Source organism: Manis pentadactyla, chromosome 14, assembly GCF_030020395.1.
Source record: "Manis pentadactyla isolate mManPen7 chromosome 14, mManPen7.hap1, whole genome shotgun sequence".
Lineage (NCBI taxonomy): Eukaryota > Metazoa > Chordata > Mammalia > Pholidota > Manidae > Manis > Manis pentadactyla.
In genome coordinates, this window is record NC_080032.1 from 15,430,193 (window position 1) to 15,457,474 (window position 27,282).

A 27,282-nucleotide genomic window follows, 5' to 3' on the forward strand; every position below is an offset into this window, starting at 1 on the left:
AACAGAGTAGATTTTAAAAGTCCTTATGAAGAGAAAAAAATTTGTAAATATGTGAGGTGATAGATGGTGACTAGACTTACTGTGGTAACCCTTTATGATTGTATATATAATTACATATTATTATATATTTTATATATAATTATATAAATTATATATAATCATGTACAGATAAAACTAGTACAATGTTATTTTTCAGTTATGTCTCAATTAAGAACAATTAAAATGGGGGAAAAATAAGAGGTGTCATAGGAATGTACTGGAAATAAGATGGGATGAGAAGACACTGGTGCCATTATTAACCACGTCATATTGTGAACCCTCATCTCTCGGGTTTCCTGGTTTGACTGACACGAGGCACATGGTGCCATTCTCAGTAGAGGGTGAGTTAAAGTTTCCAGAGTCAGTGCACATCTAAATTGCTAGTAAAGCTTAAAATATACTTTAGCTAAGATCACTATAAATCTAAATTCCAGTATTTTCTTCTGCTCCCTTTTGGTTCATCTTGCGTCCCCCTTCTCCCCAGCTCCTCACTTTGGAAACCCCTGAGCTGGGACATTCACTTACCCAGCACCTCTCTTCACAGTGGTGGAGACACGAGGGGTGGCTCTGAGAGAAATCCCCACCTTATATTTGTTTCATGCTCTTTGAAATCCAAATTGGCACTTTCATACTTGCTGCAAAACTGAGTGATAAAACATCTGTGTTCTTAGTTTTCCCTTTCCTCTTGATTGATGTTGCGGATTTAACTCGGGCTTTTCTCTGTTTTACCAGCATGATGTATATGATGACAGGGAGGAGCCTTTCCCCAGGCGTGTCTGCAATTCGGTTATGCTTGTCCACAGATGCCCTGTTTCTCTTCTTGTGCATTAATTAGGAACTTTTTTGTTGCATGTGAAGGGGAAGCCAAACTGAATCTGGCTTGAGCAGAAAAGCAAAAGTGTTAACCCCCATAACCAACAAGCTCAAAGGTCTGGCTAGGTCCTGAGCTCAAATGATATAACCAGGATTTGACATCTCTCCTACTGCAGGTCTCCACTTGGTTTCCCTCTCTCTGTTGGCAGTGTCTCTGTATGGGGTGGCTCCCGGAAGCCCTGAGCTTCCTTTGTCCTTACAGTCAGCAATTCCAGAAGGAAGCTCCTTGTTCTCACCAATTCTAACAGAAGTGCAGGGATTGGCTTTTATTGGATTACCTTGGGTGTCGATTCCAGAACCATTTGTTATGATTGGGTAACTGTAATGTTTGGATTGGTCAGGTCTTGGTCACATGACCACAACTGGCACAGGGGTTGAAGCACAGTCCAATTCACAATGACTGAGAGTCAAGGGGAAGGGGCTGCCACTGGAAGAAGAGTGGGCAGACATGAGCTACATGCCTTCCACCTTTCTGAATGACTTGCCTTGACAGAGGCTCAGCTGTGGTGTTGGAACAACAGGGTCCTTTGCCAGGATTCTAGCTTTCTCCTGGCAATGCAATTGTGATGCTAACTACCTAGTATAGGTCAAATGCCACAGATTAAAGGCATTGTCCCCAACAAGAATGCCCTCAAGATGTCAGTCACAAGTTCAGGGGCCCCCAGAAGTCACCTATATTTTTGATTTGCTATAATTTGGGGGTTTCCATAACCCCTCAGTTTCAGTAATTTGCTAGAACAACTCCCAGAACTTGGGAAAGTGTGGTACTTATGCTTAAAGTTTTATTATAAAGGGTACAAGTCAATACCGTCCAAATTTCATTATATAGGATGAGGTCTGGGAGGGTCCCAAACGTGGTGTCCATGTCCTCTGGCATGTGAGTGTATGATTACCAACCAGGGAAGCTCCCTGAAGCTTCAGGGGGTCAGGGTTTTTATTAGGGCTTCATTATGTAGGCATGATTGATTGAAGCACTGACCCTTGACTGAACTCAATCTCTAGTCCCTCTTCTCTCCCTGACCCTCAGGAGGACAGACTGATATCCCATGACTCAAAGCCCCAACCCTCTAATCACATAGCTGTTCTTTCTGGTATGGTCAACCATTCCATCTAAAACTATCTAGGGGTGCACTGTGGGTCACCTCATTTGGATAAACTCAGGCGTGGTCTGGGGGACCCACCATGAATAGCAAGATATTCGTAGCATTTGGGAACCTCCAAGGCTTTAGAAGCTCCCTCCCAGGGACTGGGGATAAAGACAAGACAATTTATTGATTATGCAACACCCTTTTTATACTAGAACCCAACTTCTTCCCATGCCTGGAGATGAACCACTGTTCCACTATTCTCTGCTGTCACCATTTCTAGACCCAACATCAATTTCTGGCTGAGACAGTCTAGCTAGGTCAGTCAGCTATGGCCCATGGCCCAAATCTGGCTGTAGTCTGTTTTTGTATGACCTCAAATCTAAGAATGGTTTTTATATCTTTAAAGGCTACATATATTAAAAGAATATGCAACAGATATTTACTATTTGCTCCTTAACAGATAAAGTTTCTTCAGGACACACATGGTTTAAAAAACTCTCATGAGAATCACTCAGATGGCTTGGTCAGAGCAGTGGTCCCCTGGCACAGGCCTGGCACGTAGTAGGTGCTTAATTAGGATTCTGATGAAGACACTCACAGCAGAACTATTGCTTCCTGCAGCTATTCTTTGAGCCTGAGAGCTGGGAGGTGATGTATTGCCTCCTCCTAGCTGCCAATATATTTTGGGAGTAAAAGATCTTCTCTCTCTCTTTTTTTTTTAAATAAATACTCCTGTCTAAGCAGAGGTCTTGCTGCTGTTAACGCTTGTCTTCTTCCCTTTTGGCAGAAAGCTTTATTTCTCAGGGGACCATGAATGGGAACGTAATACCAATACACACCACTAGATGGAGCTACAGCTCTGAGAAATAGGCTCAGAAAGAGTCAAGCAAGAGGACGGCGTGTCTTGTATTTTCAGCATCTTGCCTGGCCTTGGCTGTACCACCTACTGGCCATGTGACTGTTGGCAAATGACTTTAGGGTTTGGTATCCTTGTAGAATGTGGATTACATCAATGTCCACCTCTGAGGGATACTTTAGCATCCAACAAGATAATACTCCAGTATCTTATTTGCAAACTGGGGAGTGTAGTGCAAATAGAAGTGTAGGGGCCATGGGCAGGCTGCCCCGAAATGTGCCACTTTGATAATGCAGATTATTTCGAGATGAAAGCTATCAAGGCTTGAAAGACTCAGAAAGAAATTTGACCTTCCCCCTAACTGCCTAAAAGAATTTAGATAGAGGTCCTGTTCCAGGAAGATAGCTATTACCATAGAAAACTGCATTATAATACGAACTAGCAATGATAGGGAGAAATTAAGCAAAATCCGGTGTGTTAAAATCCCTCTCTATGTCCCATTGTTTCTGTGTGGCCCCGCAAACATTTGTTTATCAAACATTTATGCATCTAACATGTACTCTGTGAATTGCCTTTCCTCTCTTGGAAGTCCTAGACCACTGTCCCCTTCTCCTTAATTCAGGATGACATATATACCTCATTTGCTCTGATTGTTTCTGGAATCTCTTGTTTGTGTGGATTCCCCATAGGTAAGTGATTAAGTTTGAGTTTCTCCTGTTAATCTGTCTCATGCCAATTTTATTCTTAGACCAGCTAGAAGGACCTTGAAGTGTGGAGGAAAAATTTTCCTTCCCAACATAAGTAAATTTGATGCCAGAAAGCCCCACCATTAGTGCTATTCCTTGTGTATGATTCCAAAAGCAAGATAACCTTTGTGACATTGTCTCATACAGGCAGGGCTGGGGGTCAGGGCAGCGGTGAGAGAAGGGAGGAAATCCAGAATCAAATGCTCACCAATCTGAAACACCCCTGGGAGGCTCCACTGCATCACCTGTAAAACAGGTGAACCCTGCCTTGCAGGATTATGAAGCCAGAATGAAATAATATGTGCCAGGCATTTTTCACAGGGTCCGGAACCAAGTTGTCCTCCAGTCAGTGCTAGACCGTGAAGCTGCTAGCTGCTCTTGTGATTTGCTCCTCGAGACCCTCCCTCTTCTAGCTGCTTCTCCACTTCTGACTTTAACCATCATGGCCCATAAGATACTGATGTCGTGTTTGCACCTCCAGCTCAGCCTCTGCTGAGTTTCCGACCCACCCACTCAACTGTCCCACAGGCATTCTCTACTCAGTATGCTTGAGACATGACATTCAGAACTTTCTTTTCTTTATTTCCTCCTGCTACATTGAAGGCATCATCTTCCACCCAGAGGTACAAGCTGGAAAACCAGATACGATTCCTGACACCCTTGCTTTCTGCCCTCCTGTAACCCACCACACCAAGTTCTGTTGATTCTGCCTTTTAAAGATGCTTTGAATCCCCGTTGCCGTTGCTCTCCCCACAATCACAGTGATGGCCTTGTCTCAACTCCCTGCTCCCTGCGTTGCACTCATATGGTAGTAATTTTTTCTTTTCTGAGTGTAAATCTGATTATTCCTCTATTCAAAATCTTTGCATGGCTCCCTATTGCCGATAAGTTGGTCTCAACCTCAACATGGCCTAGAAGGCATCTAAAAATTTGTCTTCTACCTCTTTCCACAGCCTCCCACCTCTATTTCCCTGCCCTGCATTGCCAACCTGATCTTTTAGATCAGCAGACTCAACTAGTTATGTAGTTCCTTAAATGACATCATTTCTTTTTGTCTCTGGACTTTTGCACATACTCTTCTCTCTACCTGGAACATTCTTCCCTCCTCCCTTGTCCATTTGCTCTTCTTCCACACAGTCCTACTCAGCTTACAGGTGTCATTCTCTCTAGAAAGCCTTTCCTGACATCTCAGGTATGAGTTGGTGCCCACTTCCTCCCACTGCCAGCCCTTTGTCCCCTGGGAAGTTCTTGTACTTACTTAAATTTGGCACCATTGCACTGATTCACTTGTGTAATTAAATGTCAGCTGTGATGGTCACCTGACATTTGAGGTATATATATATATATATGATATATATCACTTTGACAGAGTCCCCATCCTGTGTCTAGAGGGAAGCCAAATGTGCATTTAAGATTTCTGTACATCTACAGGGTTCATGTAACAGTACTCTATCTCTGACTTCCTGCTCCTACTAAACTACTGTATTCAGTTTTGAGTCTCTAAAGTCCTTTGTTTGCCCCCCAGCAGACCCAGATGTAGGACTTATCCTTTTTTCTTTGTTTCCTCAAAACATCACTCCCAAAGGACACCTGGGTGTGTGCCAGAAATCACCAGTGCTTCCAAGGTGATGCAGTAAAGGCGATGGTCTGCCTACTAGTTCTTAGAGGTCCTTTAGGCAGCCCCATCTCGGGAACTTTACCCTCTTTGGTTTTCTCCCAAGATCCCTTCTCACCCATGTTATTCAGCCCCCTTTTCCTTCTTCTTCTTTGTGTGTTTCTTGGGCACTCATCCTTTCTTCTCTGCCCCCCCTTACCTTAATTCCTATTTAATAGAGAGGTCTGGGTCTCTTAATTTTGGAGTCTCCTTATAGACCGTATCTCACCCTTATGCTTCAATGGCTTGTCAGGGTAGCATGTTAAACAAAGGGCATTGATGTGGAAAGGTGGGGACTGTTATGTCATCCCTTTGCCCTCCCCATCCCCTTTGGTTGACTTGCCTGTCTCCCCAGAAACTCCATGAGAGCAGGGACCTTGTCTGCTTTCGTCATTGCTGTATCTTCAGAACTCGGAACTTGACAGATGCGTATTGGGCTCTCAATAAATATTCATTGAATAAATGAGTAGATGATTGAATAGGAATGGATGAGTGCTACATTGCTTACACGGAAGAATAGTTCCGATCTGATTCTCCTTGTTCTCTTCTGGATTATCATGAAGAGATGCTGGGGCCCAGCCTATGTGAGTGTCCTGACAATCTGGGCCTAACTGCTAATGGGCTCTGGTTGTTTAATTGTTAATTCAACCTGGCCATCGGTGAGAGAGTTAAAATGACTACAGGTTCTATAACTTGGTGAGAATGTAGGTGACCAAAGTGAGAAGAGGTTAATGGCCGTGTGTCCATACACATGGGATGATGGGAAGTTAAGTGTCCTTGTGCAACCAAAATTACTGGAAAGTTTATAAGGACTCTTAAGGATGAAATTTTCTTGCACACCATTTGCTATAATACTCCATCCATCCATCGACCCACCCACCCACCCATCCATCCATGGCCATATATATAAAATGTTGAGACATACCCTCATGTTCCAATGGTATGAAAGAGAATGATATCAGTTATTGTGAGATTCAGATGATATTATTAGGCAATAATCTCACCCAGCACTGGGCCTGCTACATAACAAAAGCTCAATAAATGGCAACTGTTTTTGTTAGGATCTGAAGACCACACCCAAATTCCACAGCTCCAACTCTTTCCCAGCCAGACAGCCAACATTTAACTCAATTTTATTATCCAGAATTTGAAGCAGAGGGATAGAACGAAGGGATCTGGAGAGGGAGTGGGTAGAGTCAGGCTGGACCAATATGGAACAGAGACTAGGAAGTTGAGGTGAGGGTGCGAGGTTGAGGGGAGATTCCACCTGGGAGTCTTTCTCTCTAGAATGTTGCCAGAAGCCAGTCTCCAGATGACCCTCCTATACGATAGTGCATATCCCTGAGAGCAGGAAGGAAGCAGGCCTACAGTACAGTCTGGCCCTACCCCACTGGGACTGCTGGTCAACCCAGGCCCAGACTACCTCTGGGTGTTGTGGGGCCGGATGGGGATATTGATCCGCTTTTGCAGCCAGCTGATATAATCCTCTTGAGTCATATGGATGACGTGTTCTCGCACAAACTGTGGGGCAAAGACAGGGCAGTCTGAGAGCTGGTCTGAAAGAACCACCTCCCTCACAACCCCAAGAACCTGAAAGATTGAACTGGTGGCCCCAGTATGTTGCCAACCATTCAAATATTCATAATGCCTGGAGCCTCATATCTGGTGGGGGGTGGGGTTCTCTCAAGAAAAAGACCTCTTTTCAGTTTCCTGGTTTGGCAGGCTGATTTTAAGTCCCTTCTTGTCATTCTTGACCCAAAGAAATTTGGGGAGAACAGGAAAATGCAGCTGTCTACATTTTTCTTTCTTTTCTACTCCTTAATATCTTATAAAAAGTCATTTGTCCTTAAACTTTTTTTGGTTCATAGGCCTCTTTGAGAATGGTGGCAACCATGGGCTGGCTTCCAGGAAAGGATTAAGACACAAAATATGGAGTTTCATATAGATTCTAGATTAAGAGATACTCCCTCACACCCCAAAATCCAGTTTATCAGAAGTTCTGTGACATTCTCACAGGGAGAGGCACGTGCTCAGTCTCCATACATGCTTCTTCTTACCCACTCACAGATTGCCTCTTCCATGCCCCCCATAACTGAAAGGTGGAAGGTAAACCCCATAATTGGCAAGAGGAGGGTGGACAGTTGCTCTAGAGTTAGTTTTGGACTGGCCCACCAGAGCCTTTCTTGAAGGACATTCACGGGATGCAGGGAATGGAAGCAGGACATATGAATTTGTCCAGGTCATCCTGCTTCTCCCACTCCTGACCTTACTCCCATATACAAACACCCAGGGCAGCCTGTGGGAGGGCCAGTCTGGTATGAAAACACCAAGAAGCCTGAGAATTCCACCATTTGAGTCCCTTCTTTATCTTGAGGCATTGGAAGTCCTGTTAGAATGTACACATGCCTCTCAAGAAATTAGGGAACTGATTCCATTAAAATCTGTTAACACCTCAGTGTGCAGTTATCCCCCACCCACATCTGCTGATAACTTTTGATGCCCGAGGAACTTCGAGGGTGGGTGGTGATGGTAAATTACTATTGAAAACCATTCAATGGCTCTGCAGCACCCTTGAGATAAAGACCTAAATCCTTAAGGTCTGCATGGACTGGCCTCTTCAGTCCCCTTAGAACCTGCCTCCTTGCTTGCTTCCTTCCAAACCCACTGACTGCCAATGAGTTCCTCCAAAAAGTCAAGGTCTGACCTGCTTTAGGGCCTTTGCACATGCTGTTCCCTCTTCCTGACCTGCTCTTTTCCCTTCTCTTCATGGTACTGTCTTTTCATTGTTCAGTTCTCAGTTTAAAAGTAATCTTCCCAGTCATTCTAGCTGATAGGTGCCTCCGCATTTACCTTAAATCAATGCTCTCCATACTTTATGGTTCATACAAAGTTTAAAGGGAGAATCAGAGGTGGCAGATGTGGTTTGGTGCCTGAGATTCTGCATTTCTAACAGAACCCAGGTGAGGTCCATGCTGCTGCCCTACAGCACAGACCACACTTTTAGGAATCCAATTTAGAGTGCTCCTTATGATGATTTCCAGTTATTCTATTCACTTGTTGATTTCTTTTATTTCTTTTTCTTTATTTTTTTAAAATTAAGGTGTCATTGATATACAATCTTATGCTCAGGTTTCATCTGAGCAACCTTGTGGTTACTACAGTCACCCATATTGTCAAGTTTTCTATGCACACCCCATTGCAGTCACTGTCCATCAGTGAAGTAAGATGCTGTAGAGTCAGTACTTGTCTTCTCTATGCTGTACTGCCTTCCCCATGACCTACCTGTATTATGTGCGCTCATTGTAACTCTTCTTAATCCCCTTATCCCTCCCTTCCCACCCATCCTCCCCAACCCCTTTCCCTTTGGTAACTGTTAGTCCATTCTTGGGTTCTGTGAGTCTGCTGCTGTTTTGTTCCTTCAGTTTTGCTTTGTTCTTATGCTCCATAGACGAGTGAAATCATTTGGTACTTGTCTTTCTCTGCCTGGCTTATTACACTGAGCATAATACCCTCTAGCTCCATCCATGTTGTTGCAAATGGTAGGATTTGTTTTCTTCTTGTGGCTGAATAATATTCCATTGTGTATGTGTACCACATCTTCTTTATCCATTCATCTACTGATGGACACTTAGTTTGCTTCCATGTCTTGGCTATTGCAAATAGTGCTGCGATAAACATAGGGGTGCATATGTCCACTTGTCCAATTCTTTATGTCTCCCCAAAGCCCCTGGGTTTCCAGGAGTCACCATTCACAGACTAGAATGTCCCCTGGAGTTGAACATCCAAGGTCATGTGACAACCCCTCATCTATTAGACAATGAGCCCATGAAAGTAGAGACGATTATGTCTTTGTAATTGTGCTCACAGCACTTAAACAGTGCCAGGATGTTGAGAGATGATTGAATCATGGCACCTCAGGCATTATGAGGAGAAAGAAAATGGGAGTTACCTCGATAGCCACAGCGATGTCAGGAGAGCACAGCTCCCAGCTTCTCAGATCCTGCAGCACCTTCAAGAAAACATGGGGTCGGATCCGCAAGTCCAGGTTTTCCCCAAACTTCTGCAGTTTGGCCAGGATCTTTTTGGCAGGGCGGAAATTCTTCAGATTCTCCGGGAGTTTGGACAGCAGGTCAAAATACCTTCAGTTCCAGGAAGAGAGGGCCAGTTAGGAAGGATCCATAGATCAGGCAAGTCATTTATTTTTTAAGGGTAGTAAGAGGTGGAACGTGATTTGCATCTCAATGGAAAAACAAATTTAGGGCATGCTTTACAGCATCTTTGATTTTTCTATCAAGCAGACAATGTGAAAAGCTAGGAGAAAAGGAAGGGATACAGATTTTGAAGCTTCTCTTTTGAGATTAATCAGGCCAGAGAGGACATGGACCCATCTGTGGGATACCTGCCAGGATGCAAGAGGCTCTCACACACAGGGAAGAGGACAATGGGGAGGTGGAAGTGGAGGATGAGAGGGAGGAAGTGTGTGTGTGTGTTCCGTGTCCCTGATAGTGAATAAGCTTGGGCCCCAGCTTTGTGTGTTTTGATCAGGTTTGAGAACATTTCTGAAAGCTACGGCAGAGTGTAAGGGTAGTTTGGTAATCTAGATCCTAACCTGGAGGTGGTTCAGGTGTGATCAGGGTTTAAGGCAGGGGACTTTTCTTTAAAAAAGAAAAAAAAAATTCCCCCTTACAATATAGATGTACCCATTGTGGGGAAATTTAAAGAAGAAATTGATCATCCACCGTACATTCTAGGGTTCTCATACTATTTTATATATTTTGTGATAAATATTTATATATTTATTCACGTCTCTTGTAAGTTCCCATTCCACATATTTAAAATCATGGACGGGTTTCTTGGTACATTTTTGGACTTTCTCGAATCTTATCCTTGTATCTTGATTTACTCACCCTTGTGACAATGGGGTTGATGGCAGACTCCAGTTCTATGTTGGAGGTGAGCATAGAGATTGGAGTCAGACGAAGGGGCTGAAATCTTAAGGTCTCCTGGTTTGTAAAGTGGGGATTAATATGTACCCTTCATGATTTTTGTGGGGAATAAAATAGATAATTTAGGAAAATTGTTTAGTGTAGTATCTGCCATCCTACCATCACACCATGTTGCTTTTTATTGTAATTATTGCTGCCAAGGATATGCCTGCTTGGTTTTATATCCTTAGAGAATCAAACTATTTGGGGAATATAGTGATAAACCTCAGAATCTGTAGACATTTTCAGGTTGGTTTGCCTAATCTGCCTCTCCCACAGGGGCTGGTGAGTTGGTCCTTATTTTCAAGTCTGAATCAAACAGAAGATAAATACGGAGAACATAGCTGGTTGGATTATCTATGATTCAGAAACTGAAGGGTTCTTGCTTGACTGTGTCTTGATATAGCCTGTTGGGGAGGCCCTATTGGTGGCCAAGGACAGTCTTGGAGTGATACCTCTCTTTGCCTTGAAAGATAATGGAATCAAATATGATTTTGTAACAGCCACCCCGTCATCCCCTTCAAGGACCATATTATCTGGCTCTCAGGATCTTTACCAGTGGTCTGCAATTTCTTCTACATCTCCTTTTCCTATTGAGACTTGATGTCTCATTTTTGCTATATCCTTTTGAAAATTTGAGACAAGGATGAAAGAATGGAACTTCTGGAGACCTCTCTCTTCTTGGTGCCTGCATCACAGTAGTATGAAAAAGAGGGAGAATCAGATCCTCTTCTCCTTTACTCATCCTAGCTGCCTTTTGAGATCTGCCTTAAACACCTTTTCCTTCATGAAGTCCTTCTTAGCCTCTCAGCCACTGTTTAATGTGCAATCTGGCTACCAGAGGGCATAGCTCTCTCCAAGGTTCTGAAATGCTCTTTTCTTGCTAAATCCAGCCACTATTTTTTTTAAATCAGCCCTCACTCTCTCCCTACTTTTGATTGTACTTACACAGCTTTCTTTGCTGTAAAATGGAGGATAACAATGATTCCTAGGTCTGAGAGGTGAGGCTTAAATAGTGTATGTAAAGTGCTGAGCTTAGTGCCAGGCACACAGTAGGTGTTTAACTTGTGCTGGTTAAACTCATATGTTGGAAGAAAGCTTCCCCACCCCTTCATCATTTTTGGCATGTGTCCTCTTTATAGTAATAATATAACCATGTCACTCAGATGTATACAATTTTCAATGGCTTCCTATTTTACTCAGAATACACTCCTCTGAATAACTTGCAAGGCTCTAGATTAGTGAGCCTCTAGATTTCCTAGCTTCATCTCCATCCTTCCTTTCCCCTCTTTCCCAGCATTTTATGCTTTGGCTCATGAACAAAGTTCTGAGATAAAGTTTAACCTCCATAGCTGGGCTAGCAACGCCTTTTATGATATGGCTTCTGCCTATCTCTGATTACCTTCCAAGCAACTTAGACTGCAGCCACATCTGACTCTGGGCGGTTCCTGGCCCACAGTACCCCTTCTGGCCTCTGGGACTTTGCTGTTGCTTTTCCCTGGAACCCCCTTCCCTCCTACTTTTCCTGTGTTACCCTCTGGCTTTGAATTCAACCTTTACTACTTAACCACTGGGTGACCTTTGACAAGAGACATCTCTGAGTCCGCTTTTCTCATCTATAAAATGGGTCTAATAATAGCATCCACTGCATAGGATTGTTGTGAGGACTGAATGATAAAGAAATACAAAGCTCTTACATTCATGACTGGTCCATAGTAAGTGCCCTGGAACTACCATCTATTTTTATTAAACTGAAAATGTTTCCTCCAGGAAGACCTTTCTGATTGTGGTCTCAGGCAAGACATTCTGTTTCTGTATTCCCTTAGTCCCCTGCTCACTCCCACACTGGCTCTGACCACCCTGGGTGGTAATTGTTTATTTGCCTGTCTCCTCCACTAGACTTGGAGCTCCCAGAAGGCATGGGGCAAGTCACCCCTGAAACTGTGGCCCGGAGCAGCTAGTCTATCCACGCTGAAAGGATTAGAGGGCAAAACATCATCAGGCAACCTTCATTGAATGGGTGAATTCACTGGGGAGATTGGTCACTGCAGTCAAGGAGTAGGCTCGGCAGGGAGGCAGTTATTGGAAAAGGAAACCTTCCAATGGCCTGATGGTGCTCTTAAAAATCAAGTTCCAAGTCTTAAATGTGGCGTATATGGCTGTGCACGATGCCACTCTCACCTACCACTTCTCCCTCCTCTTCAAAACTTCCATGTCTCTTCCTGCCTTAGGACTTTGTAAATACCTTCCCTGCTGCCTGGACTGCCCTTCCACCTTCTCACTGCACCACCAGCTTCTTATCTGCCAGGCTCAGCCTAAAGTCACCTCCTTAGAGAGGCCCTCCTGGATCACCCAACCTAAATTAGGTCCTCATGGCTACTCTTCTCTCAGAGCACTCTGTTCTCTTCCCATATAGCAATGATGGTAATTTGTACCTATGTATTTATTGATTCAGTTATTTTATTTCTGCCCGTATTTTCCAGGAAACTCTAAGCTCTCTGAGGACAGGGAACAAGTCCTTCTTGTTCCCTATTAAAACCTCAGCACCTGGCATCAGTGGGCACATAGTAGGTACCAGATGAATGTGCTTTGAATGAATGGATATACCGGTGACCTTACTTCATGAGGATTTCTATCTTGTCCTGAAGACAGAAGCTGGCTTCCTGGGCCACCCTGGAAAACTTGGCCCTCATGGCAGAACACACCCCACTCTTGCAGTGAATGATGTCACGGTTGGTGTGGCTGTAGACACAGATAACAGGGGACTGGGGAACCGAGGCCAAGGGGATAGATCCATGAGGAGGGCCCCCTAGGCCCCAGGGAATTCTCTTACCCACCTGGGTTCTCCACCCTCATCTGGAGCCCCCTTTAGCATTCCCCGGGATGTGGGAAGGACGGACCCTCCCGACCACAATAAGCTGAGGGCCCCTGCCTTATTCAGTGAGTCCTCAGTGAGATATCTGGTCACTAGAGCCTAGCAAATGTTAAGGACAGTGAGAAGAACACTGAATTTGGAGCTGGGAGATACAGGCTCAAAATCTAGCATCACCACCTCTTGGTTGTGTGGCCTTGGGCAAGACATTTCACCCAGCCAAAGCAGTTCCTCTGTAGAGAGGCCCCCACCTCAGAGGACTGGGTTTGAGGAATAAGCAAGACAATGAATACAGAATGCTTTGCCCAGTGCCTGGCACAGAGAAGGAATTCGTTGCCATTGTCTGCCTTGTTGCTTGGGATCTCGGTGGTTAGCACCCCTCCCTCCCGCCACCTGCCCTGGGAGTCCTTTGTCTTTACTCAGTGTCTACAGCATCTGTTCTGCACTGGGGTATTTCCACATACCTGGGAAGATAGAGGGTGTAGTTGCTGCAGCCCCTTCTGCCCGGCTGGCTTACCTTTTAGACTTTCTCTGGACTGCCTGGGTGTGGCTGTCTCCACTTGTACTGCTGGATCTATTGCTGAAACACAAAGGGATGGTTTCAAAGATGCCTGGTGCCTGCTTTCACAAAAGGGTACCTTTAGGGTACCCATGGCATCTGCTGGCACCCAGGATTCAGGTAAGGGAGGTGGTTCTAATCAAGGGACCAGTCATAGAACTCAATGCATTTTTTCCCCCACCTCTTGGCCTTTGTTTCTGTTACACTCCCTGGAGTGTCCTCCTTGTTTCTTCTCCACCTGCTCAAGTCTTACCTTGTTTCATGGTCTACAGTTAGTTCTGCCTGCTCCACCTCTGCTAGTCCAGCTTTGACCATCTACATCTGCATAGTGTCACGAGGACATATTTTCTGGACCCGTTTCATTTGTACAAAATTGGTCTTTCCATCGGGGGACAAGTTCATTTTGGGCCCTTCCTTCCTCCTCTGTAAACCCATCAGCATATAGTTGGGGAAGAATGCAGATTTGGTGAAGGGATGATGGAGTCCTTCTGGTTCTTCATGTAGTCTTTGGTGTTCCTGACTCCAGGCTGCCCATTCATTCAAGGATTCTTCTCTCCAAACTGGACCCTTGAGCTGAACACCCATTTCACTTTACTCTGGAGACAGACAGAGCCCAACTCTGGCACCACCACCTCCCAGTCTGTGGACAAGCACCTCTGCTCTGGATTGTCATTTTCATTTGTGATCAACTCCTCATATCCTCATAGGTACGGTCTGATTGAATTTCCTGGGCAGTTGCCTACTCCAGTGACTTTGGCCAGAAGTCCTAGAGAGGTAAAACTCCTTTGCTCATGCTCATCCCTTCCCATGCCTTCTTACAGGTCTTTCTTTAGTGACCTGGGCCTTCAGTGCCAACGTCTACCACCTTCTATCTCTTACCAAAGGCTTCCCTGAGTCACACTGTCAGCTCTAGAAAAGAAGAGCTGTTTCTACCAAAGGCTTGGAAGACTGATTTGACCACTTTATCTGTTTAGTTCCAGAGGGTAAGGCTGCTTTTTTTTATCCCTAAGGCTAACCCTTCCCTTCTGGCCTGTGGCATCTGGGACTTCTTTAGATAGGCTGGCCATTTCCCAGACCCCTCTCCATAGGGAAGGTTCTGGCCTTTGCTGCTTTTCTGAGAGTCTCAAGGGACTGGACCTAGAGGTATTAGGATAATGGAGCAAGCCTTTATTCCACCTAGAGGAATGCAGAGCCTCAGATAATATCCAGAAGGCCTTGTGCTTGATTCCACCAGGTGCCCCAACCCCTACAGATAGCTCTCTTTTTTTCTAGAGCTGACAGTGTGACTCAGGGAAGAGGTGGGAGGTGAGGGAAGTAATGTTATTAGCTGTGATAAACAAACAAATAACAATAAATAACAAACAGTGTTTTGCTTGTCTACTCTTCCCTTGGCCCTCCTTGAGTTTCAACCATACCGGTCTTTGCTCAGTGCATCTAAGCTTTGTGCAGTTTCAGGCCCTTTGCACATGCTATTCCCTTTGTTTGGAATACTATTCCTGTCTTTCCTCACCGTTGGCTAGCTAATCTCTTTTTTTTCTCCAGATCTCAGCTGAAATGTCTCGGGCTTGGGTAGGACCCTGGTGCTCAACATTCACCCAATCCTCCATACTTCTCCTTCAGAACACTTTCCACAGTCATGATTATACATTAACTTTGTGGGATTATTTGATAAATGTATGACTCTCCCATTAGACCAGCAATTCTTTACCATTGGCAGAATTTAAGGAGTCCATGACTACAGATGGAAAAAAGGTTACATCTTTATTTAACTAGCCTTTAGCAGAAATGGAAATCACAGATATTTGCACATCACATTACAATTGTGGGAGATATTTTGAAAAATCATTTACACTCAACACTAACCCAAAATTATAGTAGTTAGTAGACCTGCTGCTGTCTTGTTATATAACTCATTGCTGAAGAAGCTCATAAATTGCTGTTTCCCAAATTTAGTTGTAATATCATAATCTATATTACTTTAGATTTCTCTGTAAACCTTTGTAATTTACAATATGCATTTAAAGGCATTTTCCCTGAAAGAAGTCCATAGGCTTCCTCAGACTGTCAAAGGGTCCATGGCACAAAAAAAAAGTTATGACCCTAGTCCAGATAGTGGGATCCATGAGGGCAGACTGCATTTTCTTGTTTGCTGCTGAATCCCCAAAAACCTAGCACGGTTCCTGGCACATGGGAGGAATCAATGAATACTCTTGAGATGAATAAAGGAAATGGATGAAGGCCTCCTCTCCCCTGTTACATATCACCCAAGTCAAGAGAGGAGACATAGTCCCATAAAACATCTGCCCTATATCAGCCCTCCACCACTGGACGATTTTAACTTTATGGTATACAATTGTTGGGAAGAAATACATGGATACTCACCCCCTAGCCCTTGGGAGTTAAGGAGCTTATTTCCAGTGAAGAAGAATAAAAAAACCCCTTCCTGTCCTACTGTCCATGGTAAGGAGCATCTCTGCAATGGCTTCTGGAACTGTGGATGCGTCCCTAGACCCACCGGCCCCAGGCCTACCTACCTTGATTTGTGGGTGGTCTGGATGTCTTTATGGGCAGTATCACTCTTGTTTTGTCTGAGTATTGACAAGATACTGCAAAGCAAGATGAATCTTTTAATAAGGCTCAGAACATACGGTGCTCCTAAGGCAGTAAATATCTGTGGGAGGATGGAGAATACTCTGTCTACAGCAGGCATCCTTAGATTCTACCAGGTATGGAAATCACTCAGCGATTGCTAAGAATACAGATTCCTAGGCCATACATTGCAGAGATTTGAATACATTAGGCTGGATGGGGCCCCAGAAGCTGCATTTAAAACCACACACAAACACACGCACGCATTTCTGAAGCAGGTGTGCAGAGAGCACATTTTGATTAGCATAACGTGAAGTAATGCCCACTTGAAGTGCTTATTAAAAAACACAGTTTCCTCTGGAGATTCTGATTCAGCAGGTGTGGGGTGAAGACTAGAAATATGTATTTTTCACCAGCACCCCAGCTGATTCTGATCTTCGGGGACATTTGGAAAATGCTGCCAGAGGATTTTAAGAAAAGGCCATCTTGCCTAAATGATGCTATGGTCTGAATGTTTGTGTCCTCCTCAAATTCATATGTTGAAATCCAGTCTCCAAGGTGAGGGTATTAGGACGTGGGGCCTTTGGAAGGTGATTAGGTCATGAGGTCAGAACCCTCATGATTGGGGTTAATACCTTTATAAGAGACCCCAGAGAGCTCCCTTCCCCCATGTGCAGTTACAGCAAGAAGATGATTCTCTATGCAGAAGAGGGACCTCCCTGGACACAGAATCTACTGGCACCTTGATCTTGGACTTCCCAGCCTCTGGAACTGTGGGAAATAAATATCTAGTTTATAAGCTCCCCTGTTTATGGTATTTTTCCTTTAGCAGCCTGAATGGCCTAAGATAGTTAGAAGGTGGTCTGGCCTTGAAGCAGGGAGCTGGGTAGGTTGGCTTTTAGGGGTTGTGAAAAACCCCAGAACTCTATGTCAGTATTGATTGGGAGAAGATTTGGTGTCTGAAGTGAAAAAGGAATCCAGATTCTAAAGTAAGGAGGGTAAAAGAAAAGTCTGCAGCTTCTCCTGTCTCTCTGCAGCTCTACAAAGAAGCCTTCAATATCTGCTGCCTTAGTGAGAGATTAGGGAGATTTTTCTCCCAGAGGAATTGACGAGGATGAGAAATTTCAACAGGTTCTTGCTTTGTAACCATGGTTATTTTATCATTAAGGTGAATGCAGGGGCCACGTGATGAGTTTTGTGAGAAGTAGATTCTCCCATGATTTTGTCCTTGAGGACCTTATACAAGTCACTCATTGCCATTCTTCTCCACCTAGTAATAGTAACAGGTAATGGTTAATAAACTGTCTCTGCACCGTGCTGCAAAGATTCCATGGGACACCATGGGTGAAATAAAAGTACCAACCATCATCACTACCACCACCCACTGCCATTTATCAAGTGTTTACAATATGCCAGGCACATGCTAATATGCTAAATGCATTATCCCACTAAATGCTTAAAATGACATTATTTCCAGAACAACAGTAATGCTTTATAAGGATGATGCAAGTTAATTCTCACTACAACCTGTTGGGATGGATTGTTAGTCAGCCTCATTGTATGCAATTGGAATCGGGCTCAGAGAAGTGAAGCAACTTGCTCAACATCACACAGCAATTAAATGATGGGAATGGAGCTTGACCATGGTCTATTTGGTTTGAAGGCCAGTGCTTGGATGCTACACAATCTCATTTTGTAGCTGAGAAAACTGAAGTTTAGAGGAAGATTAAGTAACTTGTTCACAGGCACTAGGTTTTGAACCCACGTCAGTCTGATTCCAGTGCCAGTGTCCATGCCGTGAGTTCTCGAAAGGAAAAGCCTCACGGAGCTGACGCTTCACCTATTATCATCTGTCTCTAAGGCTGATAAATCAGGAGCAGGAGCCAGGGCTTAAGGGCCAACATTGCCTCCAAGTGCCTCCAAGTGCTGCCCTCCTGAGTCCTGGGCCCAGATGGGAATGGAGGCAGCCACAGACAAATTTGTCATTAGCAAGCAGCGGTGGGGTGTGATGCATGTGAAAGTGTTTGGTGAACCGTGACTATGGTAATAACAATAACCAATAAGTCATAGCCGACATCACAGCCAGCTGAGGGCGATGATGAACCTCTTCTAGTGCCTCATTTATTTTCAGGAAGTAATTTGCTTACTCAAAGGGATCCATACTTGGGAAGGAAACAGCTCTAGCCTTCATGCTCTCTGGGGCTTTGAGAGGTCAGAGGTCCTGTGGACAAGCTTTCTCTGACAGGAGGAGGATGCTTCAGGTTCAAGTTTGACACTGTGAGCTGATCACATGAGTCACTGGTTTGCAACTGTGAAGGATCCTTGTTGCTCTTAGGACAGAAACCAGGACCCTTGAGGCAGCCTCCAGGAACCCCAGACACACCTATGCTTCTCTCCATCCCATTTTGCTGCGGCTCAGTTCATAGGAGGTGCATGGTCCCTTTTGACCACATTTGCATATGTGCTCCCCCATCTGCTGCCTCTATCCCCACCCATTGTAACTTTGGCTGGCTAGCCTTTTTTCATGTTTCATCCAAAATCTTGGTTTAAAGTTTTTCCTTGGAGGGAACTCCTTTGATCTCCATCCCTATCCCAGACTAGATCAGATACTTCTATTATTTACTCTTACAGGTCTGAGCTTCCCACAACAATTAGGACATAGTCTATACATATTCATAATACTCAGTAAAATAAGAATGAGCAGCCTTAAGATTCCTGGAAAGCAGTGTGGCAGAGTGGTTAAGAGGATCATTTTGGTATTAGGAAGCTCTGGATTCGAGTCATGGCTTTACCATTCATTAGCTGGGTGACCTTGAATAAGTTACTTAGCATCTCTGATCCTCATTGCCTTATTTGTAAGATAAAGGCAATAGCGTTTACCTTGTAGGGTTGATGTACGTATCCAGGGAGGTGGTGCACATGAACAAAATACACCCATCAGTGAGGAAATGCTCAATAATTGGGAAGTACTATTGTTAATGCTACTGCTGTGATTCTGATATCCTTTATTTGCCCCAGAAAACAAGAACATACCTGGGTGCTGTTTTTTCCATCCCATTTTCCATTGTGATTGTCCTCCGGGCATCTTCCCGAACCATCTCCAGGAGCTTCTGCAGGTCTGATGGGAACATGAGAGGTCACTGTCCAGAGCACACTGTCGAGATTGGATCTTGTAGGGCAGGGCCCAGCCCCCAGGCTGATATTGCTCCAGCTTCTGAGTGTTGGGGAGCTGAGGGGGATTAGGTTAGAGTCACGGTGTCGGGCAGGTTGTAAATCTGACCATGTCACTGCCCGGCATAAAACCAATGACTCCCGTATGCATTCTGGACAACATCCGAATTCCTCCGGCTGCCCCTGAGGCCTGGCAGGATCTGGCTGCTCTTTCCCTCTCCTGGCTCATCTCCCTTCCCCACCTCCACCTTAAACTCTGCTGTTGCCAGAGGGAACGTTTCCAATTCTGAGGAGAAACTATCTTGTTCAGAAAACCCTCTCTGACGACATAGGCCTGAAGTTCCAATCTGGTGATCCATGAATCTAGCTCGCAAATGTGTTCCGTCTGATGTGGTAGATGCCAACCGTGTAAAACTGGACGGCTTCACCTTAAAACCCAGATCTCCAGCTTCCTTGGCAAAGACTGAGGCGGTGGGGGGCTGGGGGCTGGGCTGGACTGGGGCTCATTCCTGCTGCAGGCTGGGGGCCTTCAGGCTGCCAGGCGCTCTCCACCAAGCCTCATTGCCCGAACTGACTTAATGTACATACTTAATATTGTTGCTTTTTACAAACTGTAGAAATATTTCTTTGTGTCTGACTCTCATGGGTTGAACTGTGTCTTCCCAAAGATATGTTGAAGTCCTAATCCCCATTGCAGAAGGTGAACTACTCACATTCTTGTTTGGAAATAGGGTCATGGCAAATGGGGAATTAGTTAAGCCAAGGTCACACTGGAGTCGAGCGGGCTCTTAACCCAATGTGACTGGTGTCCTTATAGTAAGGGAGGAGATGGCTATGCAATGACAGAGGCAGAGATTGGACTGATAGTGTATATTATAAGCCAAAAAGCCAAGGATTGCTGACAACTCCCAGAAGCTAGAAAAGACAAGGAAAGATTCTCCCCTGCAGGCTTCAAGAGGAAGCAGAGCCCAACTGACAACACCTTGATTTTGGATGCTAGCCCCTAGCACTGTGGGACAATAAATTCCTATTGGTTTAAGCCACCCAGTATGTGGCAGCCCTAGAAAACTAATACGCTGACTCTTAAAAGTTGGAGAATGAAATATATTTGGAGTAAGCTATGTGCTTCAAGAAAAGCGGGAGAGTGGAAGTCCTAAGTGTTTTATGTGGATACAAATTTGCAAGTACCTGTCCCTGTGCTTGTCATATAGGAATTTCAGTCAATATTCGCTAGGTAAATAAGTGAAAAACTAAGGAGAAAAAAGAGGGAAGGGTTTGGGAGACTATGAGCTAGATTTGGGATTTAGGAATGAAGGAGGACAATGTTGGTGGAGACCCTTTATACCCTTTAGTGGGTGCCTGTAGTTGGATCAAGCTCAGGTCACCTGGAGGGGTGAAGCCCAGTGCTTCCCAAGGCCACCTGTACCCAGCCTTGTTTATGAGAGTGGTCCTTGGGTGCTAGCGAAAGGGCATTGCTCTTAGTGACTTTGGAGTCATCTAGGCTGGGATAAACATCAACATTTAGCCATTTTCCACTCAACCTTCTTTATTCTCAAGTAGTTGTTCTTCCTAGTAATTTGTGGGCATGATTGCATTTGATCTGAACTTTACCTTCATTTTTGTCTTGTCCTGCCCACCTGCCACACTGCCACACAGTGTGGGTGTGTTCAGAAGCTTATTAGTGGGTGGTTCCTCCACTTTCTTCCCTTCTGGGAACCAAACAGCAACATCTGCTCCCTCCCCTTGCTTGCCCCCACCCACAAGCAAACCAGCCAAGGGGTGGGTGGGTATCCGCAAGTGACCCTAGAGGCCTGGCACATCAGGCAGCTCTCCTAGAGAACTGTGTGTAAAGCTCCACACTTCATTTAATGCACCAAAGGTTTTTTTCTGCTTGTCAGTAATGCCTCTGGACAGAAATGGTGCCCACCAGCATCCAGCTCCATGCTGAGATTGGAATGCGTGAACAATGCCTTGGGACTGTGAGGCCCACATCTACTCCTCAAGGCTACCTGGGAGAAGAGACCTGTTTGAAAAAGGTGCAGATACCACAGAATAGAGCGTCCTCGAGGCAGGCAGTCTGTGGCAGATGCCCCCACTCATAGGAAGCTGCTCAGTCCCCAGTTCCCAGGGCTATGGTGATGACCGGACCCATCGCTCAGAGACAACAGCGTCGTGTGCTTTTAAATGCCAAATCCTACCCCCAAGGAAAAAAATTCTGGCTTCCTCCATCTTTCATCCCCAACCTAAGAATCTCACTTTGAGCTACTAAACCCATTTCTTCCTCTCTTTGGGGGAAAATCTTGTTGGGTGGGGTTGGTTTGAAGTGGGAACATTAGAGAGCATAGGGCCCATCTGTTTTAGTTGCTATTTAAGCGAGTTTCTCCTCTAATAGTTCTATGACTGGGAACTTCAAGACTGGCAGAAGGAATGGCCTGGGCTTTGGTGTCCATCCTCCTGCCATTGATTAGGGGAGGGGATCGACCCATGGAGAGGCCACAACCTGCTGTCCCCAGTGATTTGCATCAGCAAAGACTTCATTATGCAGCCAGCCCTGGAAATTAGACCTTGGTCAAGTGGTGTGTCTCTCAGAATAGGATTCATGAATTCAGAATAAATTTGAGCAGTTTTTAGCAGGCAATGAAAGTCAGGGAAGTTAATCTACTCTTGTCAAGGCTCTGACAAATGGGATGAGGGTTCATGTATAAATAGAGGAAAAGGGTGAGGGGTGGGGAAGGAGAAGGACTTTCTCTCGTGATGTAGGTCTCTGGTGGAAATCCATCTCCTGGTCATTGTTATGTTCCTACTGTGTGCCAGGCTGAAGGTGAATAAGACATTATTTATTATTCTATGCCTGCAGGGAGCTCACATTCCTTTCCGCTTTCATCGTTAGTAATGGAGGGGTGTGTGTGTGTGTTTACATACTTGTGTGTGTGTGTGAGGAGAAGCACTCACTAGCCCAATTTCCCAACACAAATTGCAGCTAGTCGTGGCCCTGTGATGAAATGATGGGCCATGAGGTTTTAGTGGGAAGATTTTATGAAGTTTCTGAAAAGATTACTTGAACTCAGCGGGGAATGAGCACTTTTCTACTGCACCAGCTTCCTTCTGCTTCTAGCCTAGAATGCAGCTGCAATGACTGTTGTTCCAGCAGCCGTTTTGGGTCATGAAAAGGTGTTGAGCATGGTAGAGAAAAAAGACAGAAGGAAGCAGAATCTTTGATGATCTTTTGGAGCCACCCTACCAGCTGTGGACTGGTTTTCTTTAATCTATAAGAAAAAGAAACTTATCTTTTTTAAGACACTATTTTTCAGATCTCTGAACCCAGGCAAAAGAAGTTCCTACCTGATACAGTAAGCATTTGTAAATTAAATACTTAATCCAAGCAAATACAAAGTACTAAGATTTGAGATGAAAGAGCCCAGGAGAGTCAGGGAAGACTTCACAGAGGAGGGAACATATGAACTGGGTCTTGAAGGTTGAACAAGAGTTCATCACACTGGTAAATGTGTTTTCTGAGTTCTGTGAGCTGGTCTAGCAAATTAATCGAGCCTAAGGGGGAGGTACTTGGAACCTTCAGTCTGTAGCCAGTAGGTCAGAAGCACCAGTTAACTGCCTGGGGGGCTTGCAACCAGTGCCTGGAGTTGGGGGTAGAGGGCAGCCTTGTAGGACAGAGCCCTTAATATAAGGAATCTGGTGCTGTCTCCAGGCAGAAAGCACCAGAATTGAGTTGAATTCTCAGACACCCTGCTGGTATCCGGGAATTGCTTGGTGTTATGTCTGGGAAGACCCCCCTCCCACATACTTACACACATTGGAATTGGGTCCAGATATCAAACGGAGTTATCTACTATTGCTGTGGTGTATAGTATTATTATTGTTATACATATATGTAGGAAAAAAGAATTCGCCCTCACAGTGTTTCACTTACTCTCTGTGCTCCAATTTTCTCATTGGCAAAATAGGCATAAAAAGTTGTTGTGAGGATTAAATGAATTAATATATATATAAACACAAATATATATACATATAAATATATACATGAAGCTAGAATAATGCCTGACACATAAAGTCTCCTTAAGTGTTAACTATCATATTATTATTATCATTATCATCACCATCATTATTCTAAGGAAAACAATAGGGCAAATGAGATGATAAATGGCCATGCGCTTGGTCAATTTGGAGCAATGACTCAGGGTAATAGGGAGTAGTGAGGCCCGTGGAAAAGTAGAGAGCACATGCTCTCAGAAGGCAGGCCAGCTGAATGTTGTTGTGCAGGGCTGCAAGCCCACTGCTGCCACAAGTGTTGTTGTTGTTTTTTAAATCTGAATTTTTATGTGAAACTCTCAATCTTATAAAGTCATTCCTTTAAAAAAAAAACAAAACCTATGGGCCCCAGTTTTCTATCTCTAAACTAAGACAAAAGCCATGGGAATGAAGGGGTTCAAAAGAGTCCCAGGAGCCGGCACTGACTGGAGCAGGCAAACTGGTTATAGGTTGGAGGAAGGTGCCCACTGGGGAAGGGTCTGCAGTGTCCCACGTGCCTGGAGATGGCACCATTCACCCCTCCCCTCATCACAAAGTCTCCTTCCCCCTCTGCTCCCTCCTTCCTTCAGCATTCAGGCTGCCACTGGCAGAACCACATGCAAGTTCTGGGACCACGGTGGTTCTTGAAACTGGGGACTCTTACTTAAAGCAAGATTTTAAGAGTGAAAAGACACACAGCATGGGCTTGACATTAATAACCACACAGACACCTTTGAAAAGAAAACCACGTCCTATCACTCCTGTACTGAAAACCTTCCAGAAATTTCCCGTCACACTTGGAATAACTCTGAAGTCCTTACCTTGCCCTACAAAGGCTGTGCATGCTCTGACCCCTGCCTCCCTCCCTGTTCATATCTTCTGGTCTCAGGTCAAATGTCAGAGCTGAGATTGGCTTTCCTTGACCACCCAAGCTAAACTATCCCCATTCCCACCAATATTCTCTCTCTAGCTCAAATTTTTTATTCTCTTCTGATCATGCATTATTTACTATTGCCTTGCTATTTACATTTCTGTTGATGTTAATTGTCTGCTTGTTCCTTCTAATAAGTACTGTAACTCTCAGTCCCAGGCACTTAGTAGCTGATCAATAGATATGTGTCAAATGAAAGAAGGTTCAAGAAATGAATGTGGCACACATCTGTTGACGGTTTATCTTGGTTCCTCTCCATCTCAGATAATATTTCTGTTCAGCAAACAGTTTTTCAGGGCTTGGAGCCTTTCTTGGTCACCTCCTTTCAACAAGGGGGTTGGAGGCATCCTGACCACTTACTGGGCTTTTGTACTTTAGCCCATTTCTGGCTTTGATGAACAGGGTCCCAATCAGACTTTCTGATCTACCTTGACCTCTTATTCAACTTCCCTGACTCTATACTGCACCCAGACCTTGTGAACTCAGCCCAGCCCAGTCTCAGTTGCTACAGGCATTCCATATGGTGGGAAAGAACACAGGCTGGGCAGGCGGACCTCGGCCTGGGCGAGGGGACACATCAGATGAGGTCAGGCAGGAAGGTGTCCCACGTACCAGAATCAGTATTTTGTAGTGGGCCAGCCTCTTTCCTGTCCCTTTCTCTTTCTCCCTTCTCTGCCTTCCTGTATAAATCCTTTTTTCCCCTATCTCCTTTTACTTACTATACAAGCTCAAGCCAGAAAGTTCTGAGAATGATTTCTTTTTTATGACTTATGGAATCCAGTCACAATTCTGTCTGGTAGAAGTCCACAGACTTCCCTCTAAAAGAGGATGCTGAATGATGTCTTTATATGTGTTTGAATTTTCTTCTGGAGACAGGGTGGCCCCTAGCTTTCAACAGGTTTCTTAAGAATCTGTATCCCCAAGATTGTCAGGCACAGAAGAAACTTGTTCCAGACTTGGGAGTGGGGGGAGGGGTGGTCACAGAGTGACAAGACTTCCGTATGTAAAATATTCGGGGAAGACAAATCCCTAGACAGAAAGGAGATCTGTGGTTGCCTGGGGGTGGGGGGCGCTGGGGGGAAGGAAAGGTCTGCCAGTACCATAGGAGGTTTTCTATTAGGTTGCTTGAAATGTTCTAAAATTAGATCATGATGATGGCTACGCCGCTCTGTAAATTGACTAAAAATCATTGAATCGTATGCTTAAAATGAGCGAATTATCTCAATAGTTATTTCAAAAGTAGACACTGAATTTTAAAAATTGTGAAAGAAAACTCCTTAGTATTTTTTTTATATTGGTGACTATTGAAATGACAATATTTTATATAGATTGGGCTAAATAATTAAAATCTTAAAAAGAGCAACTGATGACGATGAGCCGTCTCCCAAGGAGGTGGCTCAGAATAACCCCAGTCATGGAGTATGTTTCTGATCTCCACTAGGGGGAAGCAAGGGGCCCAAGGCGGCCCTTGTGTCTCCTGTAATTGAAGGGGGGCAGAGGTCCACGGGAAGGGTTCTTGCTGTCTGGCTTCAGGGCAGCCTGGTCGCCCGTCAGGTGGGACTTACCGGTATGGACGGGTTCTTCGTCAGGCTTGGTCGAAGATGACTCATTGTCCTCCACGTCCTTGCTGCCCGTTGCCTGGGTGATGACACTCAGGGGCTCCTCTGAGCCGGGGATCACAGACAACATGCTGCCCCCCGGGGATGACCCTCCACTGGTCCGGGACAGGCTGAGCACCGAGCCTCGCCAGCTGGGTTTGTGGCTGGTGACGTGTTGTGTGGGGATTTTGAATTTCTTGGGCTGAAGGAAAGAGAGAAGAAAGAGGGATTTCAGGAAGAAGGAAGGAAGGGCAGGAAGATGGGAGAAGGGAGAGGAGGCAGAAGGGGGTGGGAAAAAGGGAGGAAGCTGGGGAGAGGGAGGGAAGGAAGGAAGGAAGAGGGAAAACCTGGCTCCGAGTGTGAATCCCCCTTGGCTCTTTCCAAACACCAAGAGACATGCCCGGGGTCTGGAGTGATGTTCTGTCACAAACTGAGACCATTAAAAAATGTGTATTATCCGAAGCAAACAGGATGGGACTTACTCTATGAGTGACATCGCGGTTGCCCAAGCAGTCACCACCGGAAGCTGAACACAGATTCCAGTGATGCCTCCGGAGATGACAGGAGATCTGGGCTTTTCTTTTATAATAACCATCAGAGCTGATATTTATAAGTGTGGGAAAATGTGTCTAATTTCTTCGGCAGTTTGGATTTGACCCCAAATTGCACGTATGAACTTCTTGGTCACCAAATTCCCACCAGAGCCTCAAAGAACAAAGATTTGTGTTCACTGAGCATATGTATGAAGCATAGACAGTGGAGAAAGTTCTAGGCCTGACATTGTGGAGGCGCAGTAGGGGGAAGCAGGTTTGTTTGATGGGGTAGCCTTCTTTGGGGGAGGGGAGCCATGGCTGGGGTGGGCGGAAAGGTCTAGATGACAAATAGGCAGGGAAGGTTCTGCGAGGGCAGTGTGCACTTCTGGAAGGAAAGTGGTCAGGGAGGATGGATCACAAGGGTGTGTGTTTGTGTGCATGCACATGTGTGTGTGTGGGCCCCCTTGTATGATTGGTGTCACTTCAGAATGTATAGGGTCATGTCCTCATGATGCAAGTCTTACAGAGGCTTCCTAATGTGCCCGAGATCACACAGCTGGCAAGTGCCAGGGCCAGGACTCAAATTCATGTCACCCTAACACCAATGCTAATTCTTACATCTTGCTTAAAAGTACTTCGAACAATGCCTTTTTCAGTGGCTTTGAAAAGGCCCTTGGTTCCATACTGATGATTTTTTATGACCTTGAACATACCAGGTGTACAGCGGGGAAGAGTAGGCCCTCAGCTGCTCCAGAGCTAGCT

The 27,282-nt window shown here is 45.0% G+C and overlaps 1 protein-coding gene across 4 annotated transcripts in view; it reads right to left on the minus strand.

The window, feature by feature from the left end:
- Positions 1-6,227: 6,227 nt before the first annotated feature.
- The window catches only part of CCDC60 (coiled-coil domain containing 60), a 150,495-nt gene continuing 129,440 nt past the window's right edge, over positions 6,228-27,282 (minus strand). For 2 of the 4 annotated variants that reach the window (XM_057491455.1, XM_036929488.2), the window contains 8 exons: positions 25,955-26,189; positions 19,295-19,379; positions 16,207-16,278; positions 13,631-13,693; positions 12,861-12,983; positions 10,798-10,929; positions 9,206-9,395; positions 6,228-6,777 (listed from right to left, as the gene is read on the minus strand). In XM_057491455.1, the coding sequence (XP_057347438.1) occupies positions 6,676-6,777; positions 9,206-9,395; positions 10,798-10,929; positions 12,861-12,983; positions 13,631-13,693; positions 16,207-16,278; positions 19,295-19,379; positions 25,955-26,189 (1,002 nt within the window). In that variant the 3' untranslated portion in view covers positions 6,228-6,675. The remainder of the gene's footprint in view (positions 6,778-9,205; positions 9,396-10,797; positions 10,930-12,860; positions 12,984-13,630; positions 13,694-16,206; positions 16,279-19,294; positions 19,380-25,954; positions 26,190-27,282) is intronic. The other 2 variants (XM_057491456.1, XM_057491457.1) reach the window with 2 other exon arrangements.